The sequence below is a fragment of the Talpa occidentalis genome, unplaced genomic scaffold (assembly GCF_014898055.3).
Source record: "Talpa occidentalis isolate TD23 unplaced genomic scaffold, MPIMG_talOcc4v2.1 talOcc4.13, whole genome shotgun sequence".
Taxonomy (NCBI): Eukaryota; Metazoa; Chordata; class Mammalia; order Eulipotyphla; family Talpidae; genus Talpa; species Talpa occidentalis.
Genome location: NW_023601322.1, coordinates 28,745,804 through 28,760,691, shown reverse-complemented (window position 1 = coordinate 28,760,691; position 14,888 = coordinate 28,745,804). Strand labels below are relative to the sequence as shown.

Sequence of the window (14,888 nt, the reverse complement as noted above, 5' to 3'; positions counted from 1 at the left end):
TTTCCAGAAAATGACCCCTAGGAAAGTGATGTTTTATTCCCCTCTTGGTGTCTGTCTGTCCTGACTTCCTCAGCTCTGATCCACCCATATGGCCCCTACAATTATTAAAGTCACGTCTGGCATTTAGGAGAAGACTGGCCCAGCGGGGTTAAAACAGCAATCTCTGTAGTCCCAAGTTACCCAGGACCAGATTTCGCTACCACCACCCTCCGATCCATTGATTTGACTAGTTTCCTACAGCCTTCTCCCCAAAGTGGACTCTTGTGACCAGCTTCACCCTCTGCGCTTCTGTGGTTACTCATTCTGGAGGTTGTCAGGGAAAGTCTGGCCCTTGATTCAGGGTAGGGAGGAATGAAAGGGGGTAACACTTTGGTGGTCAAGGCTCTTTGACTTCATTCTACAAAGGAAAGGACAATATAACAAGTTGCCTTGTGTAGACTCAAGATAGATGGCTCAACTCTCCTCTCAGTCCCACTTCAGAGGGTGATAAGAGTTTGGTTGAGATGTTCTCTTAATAGCCAAGTTTCTTCCTTGATTAAAATAGTTCATTGCCGAAGGACAAATGTCATCCTAGTTGGTACTAAGTCGGAGCATAAGAGGAAAGGATTATAGTGAAAAATTTACTAAACTCACTCCAAATTATTCTACCATAAGACTCAGGAGCTTATATTGTTTTGTGGTGAGGGGCTAGATAGGAAATGTGAACAGTGGCTAATTCGCAAATGTTAAAAAAAGTTGAGAATGCTAATTAGGATTAGAACACATCGTATTGGAAAGTTGACTCTTGTGAAAATGGTACCGGTACAGGTATCACCGATTTTACTTCTGCTTCTAACCCTTGAATATGATTTTCATAAAATACAGCTGTAAACAGCTACTTCCACATCCAGTCCCCTGAGTTTTTCATTAGATACAAGAAAGCACAGCAAAGCTAAAATGAAATTAACTCCACAAGACAGCACAGAGCAAAGGAAAATGGTTTTTGTTTCCATAAAACAAACAAAAACTTTACCCAGACCAGAGTTATAGGGCAGAATCATGGCCAACCAAGTCATCCCCCAAATCAAATTTCAGATGATAAGACAGAATAATGTGCTTGTTGGTTTCCTTTCCGAATAATTTCTGCAACTAGATCTACTTTTCTCACTCAGCAGAAAAATACATACATATCTTCAGTAAGATGACTTTAAATATGGCTTGTGATGAAAACAGAAACCCTGTGTTGAATTTCTTCATGTAGTATTTCTACTGCTGGTCTGAAATGTGGTGAATCCCATGGGAGATTGTTTTAGTGGTCCCAAAGCAAGTTGTCCAGGAAGGATCCTTGGGGGTATAGAAATGTGCCCTCCACAGATGTGTTGTCACCTTGAGGAGCCCCAAAAAACTGGCCCCAACCCACTTGCCTAATCAAAGGTGTTAAGTCTCTCTTGCTCCCAAAGGGCAGCTTCTACCACCCAAGTTACAGTCAAACTGGGAGGTGTGGGGAGTGGGAGACCAGCAAAAAGAAAGGGACCCTAACTTCCTTTGGGTGCTGTCTGACTCCCTTGGGTTCATTATGTTTAACATGAGGGGAGGACTCCAGAGTGGATTTGTAGAAATTTGGTCAACTTTATGCTGATATTTCAAAGCAGACCAGAAACTATTAGCATTTTTTTTATCTGGAATGTGTTTTTTCATTTTTAATTTTTTGATACTTAATTTCTTACATTGTTGTTAATTTTTGGATAGTATTTAGTTTCTCCCCTCGAGTGTAGTCTCTGTAATTCTTTTATCACCATAGCACCCATGATGGATGATTTATTTGATCTGGGGGTGAACCCCAATGTGAGTATTTTTAAAAATTCCCCAGGGTCACAACCCAGATTGTGAGCCACTGAGTTAAAGTGAAAATTGAGGCGCCAGGGGACCACTTTTCCCTGCTACCACTCTCCACTCTCTATCACTCTCCTCCCCCTTGGTTTTATTTCCTGAGAAAAGACTCTACTCTGTATTCATTCAATTTCCCTATTCTGTATTCATTCAAGTTCAGGACTTAAGAGCTATGTGATTTCCTTTGCCATCACTCAGGAAGCCTGAGTTCTACCTGGAAATTCCAAACCCAACTTTGGAACGTCAGAGGGGTGACCCTACATCCTAGTGTATCCAGGATGGTCCTGGTATGTGCCGGGAGTCCCACTGTAATAACTAGAATATGTTCCCTTTCCCTCTCAGAAGTCTCCTGGTTAGGGTCATAGATAAAATAGATTTATCCTGAAACTGAAACTGTGTCCAGTGGGCCTCTGCTACTGAAGATCAAAACAACAAATAGGGGAAAGGAATACTTTTTTCCTAAACTTAACAATAAGGCAAGCCTATTCTGGTAAGTTCCTCAGTAACTTTATTCCTAACTGTTTTCCAGCCTTTATTTTAGACTTACATGGTTTTTGTTGTTGTTTGCCTAATACTTTCCCATATATATATTGTTGTCTTGTTATAGGACTGAGAAAAATGCCATAGTTGTCACAATCTTTATGACATTATATTGTGGCATCATTGTTACTTTCTCAATGCATAGCTTTGAAAGTCTGTGGCATTAGTATCCTGGCAGTTAGCAGGGAGTGATTTACCATTTCTAGAACTCGTGGCTTACCCAGCCAGACACAAGGTCTGTGGCAGGATGCTGAGAGTCTTGAGCAGTAGCTCGCCTTTCATGGAAGTGCTCTCCTCTTAGTGGTATTCTCCCAGACTCACAGAGTTCTCATAATAAATCACGTCCTTAGCCCAGTTTCTATTTTCAGTCCCAGCACCCTCTGGGGTGACAACAACTGTTTTAAAGGTTACATCCTTTATTTCTATAAAATTATTCTTCAAAACCTCAAAGGGTGATCCTTTGTGGCAGCATTTCAGGAAACCGTGGAAAACAAGCCACAATCACCTGACCAGACCTCGTACCTCCTCAGTTATGATCAGACTCCCTCACACATGCATGCACTTTTTTTCCCTACTTTTCCCTCACATGGACTTCTTTGCCTCCACAGCAGTCCTTCTTGGGACTTGACCTTCTGGTCATGGAGTACCATAGACAGAAGCCCCCATACCTTTGTGGGGAGGTAGAACAGGGATTCCAAGAACCACACCTGTGTTTCATGGTGTTCGCTGCAGCAGAACATGTGGCCATGTCTTCCAGAGGTGCCTACACTCAGAGCCTCCCAAACCCTGAGTGTGGAAGGGATGTTTCTTAGTAACTGACAACTTAAACCCCTAGAACTGGGATGAACTTGGCATTTGTTGGGCACATCAAGCTGATTTTAACATGGACAAAAGCTTCCTGCATTGTTTACAGTTGTGGGGATGTTATTCTATACTATTTATAAAAATGGCAGGACCAGTCTGCTGCATCTTGGAACAGAGAGGGGAGTTAACTAGGTTTTTGTATGCTAAGAATTATTCTCCTTTATTTCTTTTCCTATTTGCATTTCTGTTCTTGAAAGAAAATTTTCTACCCACCCAACAATCCCATCTCAAAAGCCTTTACACCTTTTGCAAGTCCAAACCAGTGACCTTAGTTGCATCAGAGATCTTTTAAACATGGTAATTTGAGCCCAGACCAAGCTGCTCAGGACTTCTAAGGATGAGACCCAGAAATCACTGTTGGGAATTCTCTTGTACACTCCAGTTGTAAAGCACTGATCTAAATATGACTTTTGGGTTTTGATTGATCAGAACTGTTTCCTGCTTAGATGAATGATGTTGAGCTTCTCCTAATTAATGGTAGCAAATTAATGTTTGCCTAGTCTGCCTTGAGTTATGGAGATGGCCATGTCTTTGGCAGATGAGGAGAAACTCCTGTTCAGAAACCAAAATCCAACCCAATTATATTAAAGACCTAATTGGTTTTATTAAGGAATTCATGAATTGGGCAGCAGCCCATTTAGCAAGGTTCTCTGAAAAGCTATACAAACTGGAAGGCTTTTTAGGCAGAAAGAAGGCAAGAGAAAGGAAGAGGGAATTACTGCAGGCTTAGGTAACCTGCCTGTGCGTGTGGGAAAAGGTCTTATGGCAGATTATCTTATTTGGGAAATGGAAAAGAGCCATATTGGTGCTGGCCAAGAAGTTCAATACTGACCAATTAGGACTACATTCCAGGAGGAGTATGAAGCTGCACTTAAATTAGGTATTAAGTCTTGGTGGAATTAACATAAGCACTTCCATTGTGTACAAGTTTTCTTTTTAACACTCCTGATTGTTCCCCAAAATTCCCCTTTCTGTTAGTCCTGGAGTCTAGTCTGTTTTTTGGCTTGTGACATCACCATAATATTCTCCTTATAAGACATTCTCAACCATCGTTGTTGCAAGGAGATGTTCAGTACCACCCAGGACATGCTCATTTTCTAGATCTAGTCCCACCTGGGTTTCCATGTGCCTGAGGATCTGCAAAGACACTCATGAGCATCCATGTATATTATCAGTCATTCACAAACTTCCTTATGAGATATCCAGGCCCATTGGAAGCAGGTCTGCAGTCTAAATTGAGTATCAAGTCTACACTTTCCCTGGAGCTCTCATTTATTCAAAGTGGTGACTCTGATCTGATCCAACATTCCTATTTATGTATACCTTTCATCAGGGAACAAGGTAACTACATTAACTATGAAATACATACATTGTCAACCATGTGTTTTAAAATACAGTGTCAATAAATTAAAATTAAGAAGGAGTCATGGAGGTAAAAATAACTAAGAGCTTATGTTAGGAAGTACTTGCTATGTCACATTACCCTAAGCGCTTTACTTATTTTAGTACCACTAACGCTGTTTTCTCAAGCCTAGAAGACACTTCTGCAGTGCTTCTCCTGGGCCAGACATTGTTCTCACTGGATTAGTTCCATTATCTCATTTCATCCTCCCAAAAAACCCTGTGAGGTAGATTCCAGAAGGGAAACTAAGGCATAGAGAAGGTCAATGACTGACCAAGGTCATACAGATCTGGGTGGGTAGACCCCAACTGAACCCCCAGATGCATTGCTGCTCTGAAGATTTTCAGATACCCTTCAGAGCTCCTGAGTCTGTCCTATTATGCTGGGCTATTCCCATGCAAGCCTGTGTTTCTGCTTTGTCTTGGAGTTTTCTCTTTCTATTGTGGAAAATGTCCATTAATCTGGTGTGTCATGGTGTTGACCACCATACTTTTTTTTAAGTTACTTTATTTGGTTCTGTATAGAAAATGGACTTTCATATGGATTCTGATTGATACCTTGGTGTCTTTGTTGGAACACCTTGAACCATGGTGTGAGAGCTTTTTCTGCACTATCATTCAATTCTATCATTCCAGCTACACTAGTGCCAACACTACTCTTACAATGGTTCAGCTTATGATTTTTTGACTTTATGATTGTACAAAAAGTGATATGCATTCACTAGAAAATGTAGTTGAATTTTGAATTAGGGCATTTTGTTTTTCACTTTTGGTATATGTTCAATAAAATCCATGATTGTCAACACTTTATTATAAAATGGATTTTGCATTAGATGATTTTCCCCAACTGATCTCTAATATAAATGTTTTAAGCATATTTCAGATAGGTTAGGATGAGATGAGATGATTGGTATATTAGGTATATTATATGCATTTTGACTTATGGTATTTTTAGCTTAGAGTATCACCCTAAATCAAGGAAGATTTATCGATCAATTTTTTTGATGTTTTTATGGTTGATAGATTTTATATATAACATACTTTTTAGAATATTTTTGACTTTTTTATGCATATACTTTATATTCAATTTGGGATTTTTTTCTAATTTCAAAAACAAATCTAGTTGGACTTTTGATTAGTTATTTTAAATATATATTAGATGAGAGGCAGTAGACTTCATTTAAATTCTAGACTTCCTACCGAGAAACATGTTATTCCTGGACAAGCCCTTGCAGATGCTGCTCCAGTTATTATAGGGAGGAGAGAGAGATGGGCACGTCACCCACTCCCTCCCCTGGGGCAGAATGACCCCAAAGCTCTTGAGTGCTCAGTAGCACCCAGTGGGAAATCTGTTTTAATCATAAAGAAGAACATTTAAAACATCTCTTGGATAAAATCCAGAAATTGGATCATTCTGTTTTAGATTTGACTTTAATTCTTATTCTTTCCTTCCCAAGGTGGTTGGAATCTCTGAAAACATGTAGAGTCATCTATCAGAATAGCTCTCCCCATTTCTTCAGGATGCTTGGTAGCTTGCTTCTCCATATGGGGAGGAGTGTTGTCCACTGGTGCCAAATGAGTTGGGAATGGGGACAAGGACATGGAGACTTAATCACCACATGAGTAGGTCATTTGCCGCCCATGGATGCTGACTAAGGAGGAAGGGCTACAGTCTGAATTGTGTTCTCCTTCAAGCTATTTACCATGGACACCCTCTTTTCTCATTTGCACAAAGGCTGCAGTTGGGCTGGGCCTGCTCAGGCATCTCTCCTGGCTCCTGGACTGAGGGGGCCTAGATAGATGAGTTAAGAACTAATGATTCCAGGGAACTCCCACTTCTGATACTCGCCTCCTCTGCTGGAGCCTGTCTGTGGGTAGTTGCCGCTTCAGTGCCAGGTCCCAGGCTCCCCCTGTCTCCACATGACCATCCTTAAGTTGCTCATTCTTTATGCTCACGAGTGTCTTCTACTGCACCTCCAAGACTCAGTCCACATTCTAGGCAAGAAGAAAGGAGAAGGGTAAAAGGCATGGTCCATTGGATTAATTGGGAAAACAAAAGTCAAAACTGAGTGAGAGGGCCAACTTTAGCTGCAAGGGGTCCAGGGAGGTAACTGATTTAACAGACACATTGCCAGCCTGAAAAAATCATTGTCTACTAGGTGAGCAGGACAGAGGGAATGGATGTTGGTTATATGCCCTGCTGTGTCCGGGGGAGTGGACACCCAGGATCCCTATGTTGACTTTGCAAATTGTAATATCCCTCTTCATTGCCTGTGTTCAACATTTTGCCAACCTTTTCTCATTCCTCTTTAACATTTCATATGTAAAATAATATATTAAATTAGATTAAAAAGCTAAATTTCAGGGGCTCCTAATAAGCTTATTTGATTAAGTACATGGAAGGCAAGCTTGCTGGGCAGATCACGGGTGTATCAACACCACATGTCCCTGAGAACCCACTGCTTAAAGCTGATGGCCACACCCACAGGAATTACTCCTCCTGGCCACCATGTCCCCAAATAGTTGGGATGCCTTCAGTGAATTTGTTCACAACAAAATTTTAATTCCCAAAGGCATACTTAAGTATCTAAAATAGAATTTTAGCAGTTGAGTCTGGAAAGACCATGTAGGACTCAAGGGGCCACAGCCCATTTCTCCTGGCAGCTTCTCCAGACAGCTCAGCTGCTTCTGCCCACCAAGTTCCCTTCTTCAGAGGAGAGGGTAAGTCCTCACGCAGGAGCCAGATGGTGATTGACAGTCCGCTGCTTGGCTGGGGCCCGTCTGCACAGTGTAGTCAGAACCCCGGACTGACTCATGCAGTCCCCCAAATGTGGCTCCTCCATGATGCCAGCTTGTCTTTGGCCATTCCCAGTACCCTAGACAAAGGCACCATTAATCTCCTTGTCTTCCTTCCAACCCCAGGCTAGCTCTTAGATCCTCCAGGTCCCCACTTAAGTGTCAGCTCCTCTAGACCCTGACCCTTCCACCACCAGGAGAGTTAGTGGCCCCAGGGAGCTCGCCCATTTCTGTGCTGAGCGTGTCTTTTCCGGCAGGACATCCCCTATCCACTGCATTCATCTTTGTCGTTCTGGGCTTGTTACATAAATCAAAATAATCATCCTCCCAGCTCTGTTAGGCTCAAGGGAAACCTGAGCACACACAAAGAGTTTGCCAGGTCTCCCCACTTGCTCCCCCCCCCCCCCAGAACCCCTACCCATAGCTTCCTGGGAGCTAAAAACGGAAGCTAAGGGCCTTCTCAGTTCTGGGCAAAGACAAGTGTTGGCTCAGCACCTCACACACTTACTGGGCTTTGCCCATTACTTCCCCCAAGGAGCACCAGGCCAGCAGGAAGGCCACACACACAAGGGCTGTGCGATGACATTGGATATTTCTTGTTCCCTGTCCCCTCCTCAGCTTTCTATGCTTATTCATACTCTATTCCTCCTCACCATGCGTGGCCTTTCATTGCCCTTTGTTGGAAGGCCCCTTCTCAGGAACCCATTGGGCAGCCCTGTAGATTTTAAATGTGGCGGGTGCTCTGGTGTGAGGGCCAGAGGAGGCGTGCATTATGAGGGGATCCAGAAGTGCTGACCAGCCCCGGCCTGTGTTACTAGATTCTTCACATCACTCCTGTGTTCTCAGCACATGTAATGGCTCATCCTTCCCCAGGCATACCACGGGCACCAGGGCCAACCAAGGCACATCCTACCCTTTCAAACCACAGGAAGGGAACTCTGAGAAGTTTTAGTTTTGTTTCTACTGCTTTTATGGAAAAAAAAAGTGTTTTTTTCTTGTGAATATCACATTTTTCCCAATTGAAGGAAAATCAATTTTCTTTTGTAATGTGTCTGACTCGTGAAGTTCATGGCTGACCCAAGCTTGGCGGCATCTCAGAGCTAATCCCTGATCTCTTTCTTTGTTGAGCAGTAGCCAGTCCTTCCCTGAGCTGAGTCGGGGCCATTTGTTTTCATCTCTAAATAAGTAGTGAGCTTGCTTTCAATAATGAAACACAGCAAGGACCAAAGGTGATGCATTAATCTTGAGTTCTCCTTATTTTGTCACCAAGAAAACTGCTGCAGATGGAAAAAGACAGGAGATCATCGTCCTGGATTCCAAGAGGAGCAATGCTATTAATATTGGCCTGACGGTACTCCCCCCTCCAAGAACCATTAAGATAGCCATTTTGAATTTTGATGAATATGCCTTAAACAAAGAAGGAATTGAGGTAAGAGAAGTTCTATCAAGCATTATTTGTGTTCTGTAATATGTCCCATATGTAAAGCATTACTGTATCCAATATGACTTTCTCTGCAGGGTGGCTTGCTATTTTTCTCTCAGCCAGACTCTGAATAATGTTAATAATTCTCACATTTTTTTCAACTTCTGGGAGGAGGGGAGCCTCCCTTGGCCTATGAAGTTCAGATATCTTCAATCTCTGGCTCATGTACTGACTTTGGCTATCCAATGTCCACCTACCTCAATGTGGAAGAAGAAGAAGAACCTTCTAGGAGATTGGGACAGTCTCCTTGCTGGTTCTTTTAAGTAAAATATATTTACTGAACAGTTTCAAAAGTAGAGTTTTCTGGGTGGACTCACCTCCTGGTGAATGACTTTGCTTCTCTTCTGGCATTCATTGGGGTACGGAGAGAGATGTTTGATGTGATAAGTTGGAGATGAAAGATGATGTGGTAACTTATAGTGAACTGAGTCCTTGCATTTGCTGATATGAATGTTGTGTGGAGAGAGGCAGGTGACATGGGTCCCACTGCACAGCTGGAGGTAGCCCAGCTGGACCACTGCTTGCCTGCTCTGCCAGAGTTCAGTGTCCTTCCCCAAGCCCTGTTTTCCCTTCACCATGGTCTGGTGCTGGTCCCTTTACCATGGACTGGTTTGTGACAAATTAATTCTAATGTGCCAATAACAGATAAAGAGTGAGTAGTGGCCCCGTCACAGATTCCTACCAAAGGACATTGTGTCCTGGGGTCCTACTGGGTCAGAGTGGGGATCTGAGGACACTCACTGTGGCATTGGGTAACACCCAACCCAACCTCTAGTCTGGATTTCTTTAAAGCTTTTCCATAGCTGGGGTTCACTCAAATGCACCTTTATTTGAAAAACTCAAAAGAGACCCAATGAAGACAAACTGTGGAGGAAGCGCTCAGGCTGCTGTGTTGGACTCACCATGGCCCTGACTGTAGGAGGGGGCTATGGGGGAGCTGGGGCAAGGTGGTCTCTCAACCAAGCCAGACAGGTGTGCCTTTGTGCTTTATGGGAGAAAGAAAAGAGGCCCTGCAGGAAAAATTGTCTTCTTAGAGATCTGTACTGAGTTGAATAGAGTCTCTCTCAAACTTCTATCCACCCAGAACTTCAGAATGTGACCTTATTTGGAAGTAGGGTCTTTGCAGATGTAATCAAGTAAAGATGAGGTCATACTGGAATGGGTCCTACTCCAGTGACTGGTGTCCTTATAAGAAGAGGGAGTTTTGGACATAGACCCAGAGAGGAGAATGCCATGTGAAGACAGAGAACACACAGGGAGATAACAGAAGGCCAGATGACAATGGGGACAGATTGGGGTGATGCCTTTGCAAGCCAAGGAACCCCACAGGTTGCCTGCAACCACCAGAAGCTGCAAAGAGGCATGAGAAGATCCTTACCTGGAGCCTGCAGAGAGCATGGCACAGCTGACATCTGGATATCAGACTCTAGTTGCTCACACTGGGAGAGAATAAACTTCAGGTGTGATAAGGTACCAGTTTGCAGCACTTTGTTAGGGCAGTCCAAGGACTTCAGTACAGGCCCAAATAGCTCTCCTCAGAGAACCCTGTACATGTGCTCTTCTGGGAGAAGGTGCAAGAAGGGAAGTGCATGGAGAGGCGGTTGAGCCCCTTTGTGGTCAGGCCTCAAAGCAGGTCAGAATATCCTGGTGGGCAGCCAAGTGGGTAGGTAGCCAACTGGGACACAGAATATAAAGAAAAGTCAGATGACAGCAGACAAATACAGAGAGGAACATTATGGAAGCTTCCAGATGGAAAAGAACAAAGCATGCCTCATGTGCAGCAGTCTGTGGTCACTGACCTAGGGACCTGAGTGACATGGAGGGTCTCGTCATGTGCTGAGCCAGTTACCCAAGCTGCTGCTCCAGGCTTACTGTTCAAGAGTTAAACCAGGACTGAGAAGGGGTGGAAGTTTTGTATTACAGATCTTTACTAATAAGATTTCCAGCTGTTGTCCAGAGGGCCCTTTGCCAAACTGTCTGCTTCTTGGAAGCAGGCTCTGTAGCATGGCATCATGGCTTAATGGGGCCATTGGAAACCTCCGTGTGCCTAAATGTGATTAAGATACAGACAGTGCTGTCCTGTGGCTTAGCTGAGCCACTCATTAGTCTGTTTCTGGGTTTGTCATGAAAATCTAAGAGGTAGTTAACTAAACCAATTTAAGTCATTTTTCATAGGAAAATTAAATTTCAGAACAATATTCTAGGGCCCTCTCTATGTGGTAATACTGATACTTCCCCAGGTAAACTATCAAGCACAAATGGAAGGTTGAAGGTTTACTTTTTTCTCTCTTGCTTTTCTAATTTTTAGGGTGTTTGCCTACTCAGAGGGTAATACAATCGAACAGTCCCAAGTGACATTTGACCTGCCCCTGTTGGCTATCAGTCCTGTCAGCATCCCAGAAACATAAGTTCCCTTTGGCCACAAGTACAAAAGAACAGACTCTTCTCTAGCTTTTGTGTGGCACTAATCCCACCCATGAGTGTCCATTTGGGGGCCAGAGTACAGAGCCAGTCACTCAACAGTGCCAGGGAACAGAACTCCCTGGTGAGTGGGCACCTTGGCTGCACTGGTAGATGTGTGTTTCTGGTTGAATCACCATGAATTAGGGAGCAGGTGCTAAAAAAGTAGGGGGAGCCCCAAAGTGGTTCCTCAGCTCTGCCTTGATGTACCTAACCTCACTGCAGGTGACTCAGGTGACTCACTTCCTCTGCAAGTTTGGGGCAATAATTTCTGCCCTATGTACCTCACTGAATAGTCAGAAGAACAAAAGAAGATACTATAAAGACAACTTGACAAGTGAAAAAAAAGTATGTATATGCATATATACATATATATGCATGTATACTGTGCATATATACACATTTGTGTATATATGCATATGCTTATATGTGTTTATATGCATATGTATAAAATATCCCTCCATACAGATAAGTACACAAGGAGAAAACCATTGTCACATGAGTGTCAATGTGCAAGTTGCATCCACATTAACGTCAGCTCTAAGGTTCTACCTCTCTGCTATTATCACCAAAATCTTTGTACTAAATTCTCATCCAGAGCTATGTCTGTTAAAATGAGACTGATGTGTTTTTTTCTAACATACAGTTCTCAGATACAAAAGCAAATATGCTTAAAGCATTGCTGAAAGACACTAGGGGAAAGTGGAAAAAAAAAACAGTGATTATTACATGGTGGTCATGTTTGATGTTTTTCTGTGAAATTGTATGATCATAAAATCATTATATATCTACTGACATGGGAGAAGGGCAAATTAAAGGCACCTCCTCATTCTCATCTCCTCTGTTCATGGAGAAGAAAGGGCCATCATCTTATAGGAGGCGGTGTTGACCTGCCATTCCACTATCTTATGACCATTTTTATTGTCAGTTAATGTGTAAAAAATAAAATAAAATGGCAGATGGTAACTTCATAAATCTTCAACAATGAATAAATGGTTTAGCTTAGTCAGAAATGAAAAACAAAAGTAACATTGTTTGATTACTTTCCCAAAGAAAGAAAAGCGACTAAAATCATCACAGGAAAATGATTTCTGAAGAAGTTACTGACACTTTTTATTTTGACCTTCTTGTATATGCTTAGAATTAGTAAGCATTTAAGCAACTTGAAATACAATTTTTCATTTTGAAACTGAGTTCAAATCCTGGATGTCATGAAAGAAAATAGCATCTGCTCAGATTATTTCGGCTATTAATACCCTCTATGTGACAGGTGGGGTCAGTAATGTAAACCTGCAGGAAAGCAGGGAGCCCCTGTAGCTGAGTATCCCCCATGATGCTCAAGTTATGAAGTCCACATAATCTCTGGCTTCAGGTACATAATGAAGAGGATGCTAGAGGAAGAGGTAGCTAAGACTCACCTTCTGCAGCCTCACTCTGGCTACGTACAGTGAGAGCTTTCCATGCAATTTGGTGTCACTGTCTTTGGACACATGACTAATTCTGCTCATACTCACTGGCTCAGGACAGCTCTTACCCGACCAGGATACATCCTGAAGCAGCATCATGTAAACAGCTGCATGCTTACTCATCTTGCTGTCAAATGTCCAGTCTTTGATTTTGTTATTTTTTTGCATTAAACCAGAGTGTGATTGGATTTTTTGGTATTACAGTCTATGTTTTAAAATATGTGTAAATCCAAGGAATACCTGCCACAGTCAGAACTCAAAATGGTCCCTGGTGGCTCAGCGGTTTAGCGCTGGGCTGCAAAGCTGCCCACAGCCTCTGCAGCACCGGTTCCATCCCCAGCCGCTGGTGAGGGTCCCACGTGGTGCACAGACCTCTCCTGCCACGCCCGCTGCTCCCCTCAGCAGTGTATTTCATCAGTCTGCCTGTTCTGTTCCCCGCTCTGGTGAATTCTCTTACCCTCCCCACGCTTCTGACTGTACCCAGTGCTTGTGTAAATAAATAAATCTTTAACAATGACAAAAAAAACCCCAAAATGGTCCCATCCAGTCACATCTTCAACTGACCTGTTGCCCTGGTAACCCCCAATCTGTTCTCTTCACAGTTTTGTCTGAGAATATCAGATAACTGGAATCATACAGGCTGTATCTTTTTAAGACTAGCTTCATTCACTCAGCATGACTCACTTGAGAGCCTGCAAGTGCTGGTACAAGGCTATGCTTTGTCCCATTTTGTTGCTGAGGACTAATGCACCATCGGGGTGCACCACAGTTGGTCTTTTTACCTATTGAAGAATATATAGCTTGGTCCAGTTTTTGGCAACTCTGAATAAAACAACTGTACATATTAATGCAAAAGTCTTTGTATGAACCTAAGTTTCATTATTTTTAGGGTACAGACCTACCATAGACTTGCCCTTTGTACCATGCCATCCCTTCCCTACCATAGAGTCAGATGGTAGCTCTTTTTAAAATTGTGGAGAATTGTAGCTTGAGGCATTTCTTGCACAGAGAAAAAGGTTTTAATCTGGAGGATGTTTGCTTGATCAACTCATTCATTTTTTTGGATCATCTAAGAAGTCATTACCTGCTGTGGGTCAGAAAGATTTTTTCCCTATATTTCCCCCTAAAAATTCTGTTGTGTTACCTTTTACTTTTAGATCTTTGAGCCATTTTGAGTTAACTTATGATAGGTGTAATATTTGTTTTTATTTTTGTACATGTGGATTCCAGTTTTTCCAATACCATTTGTTGAAAACATTATCTTTTCTCCACTGAATTGTCTTCGCATCTTCTTCAAATCAATGGGGTCATAGTTATGTAGTCTGTTTCTGGATTCCGTATTTTGTCCCATTGATTCATGTATCTATCCTGGTGCCCGTGTCTTACTAGTGGATTAGTATTCCATCCCCCATTGCCTTGTTAGTATAGCTTTATAGTAGATTTTACTTTAATTTTTTGAAGATTTATTTATGTATACAAGAATTGGGGTACAGGCCAGAGGTGTGGGGAGTGAGAGGATTCACCAGAGACAGAGTGGGGAACAGAACAGGCTGATTGACCGAAGTACACTGCTGAGGGGAGCAGCAGGCGAGTCAGGAGAGGTCTCCTGTGCCATGTGGGTTGCTCCCTGGCAGGCCGTGGATCAAACTTGTGCTGCAGTGGCTGCGGGCAGCCTCATAGGTTGCGTCTTAACCCCTGACACCACCAGGGAGGCCCTATAGTAGATTTTAAAGACAAGTGATATGATTCCTCCAAGATTATCCTTTTTTCAACATTGTTTTGGTGGTTCTGGTCCCCTCTACCTTGTTTTAGAGTGTCTATACCCACGAAAAAAAAATCATGCTAGTATTTTCATTTTCTTTGAGTCAAATTTACAGATCAGTTTTGGGAAAATTAACATCTTGATCCTGTTGAGTCAGTCTATAAACAGAGTATCTCCCCATTTGTTTAAATCTTCTTTGATTGTTTTCATCAGCGTTTTCTATTTTACCATATCTAGATCCCTCACA

The 14,888-nt window shown here is 42.6% G+C and overlaps 1 protein-coding gene across 9 annotated transcripts in view; it reads left to right on the top strand.

Annotated features, from left to right (window-relative positions):
- FHOD3 (formin homology 2 domain containing 3) overlaps positions 1–14,888 on the top strand; it is a 408,106-nt gene that overhangs the window by 358,927 nt on the left and 34,291 nt on the right. For all 9 annotated transcript variants that reach the window (XM_054694089.1, XM_054694088.1, XM_054694093.1 and 6 more), the window contains one exon: positions 8,741–8,899. In XM_054694089.1, coding sequence (XP_054550064.1) covers positions 8,741–8,899 — 159 coding nt within the window. The remainder of the gene's footprint in view (positions 1–8,740; positions 8,900–14,888) is intronic.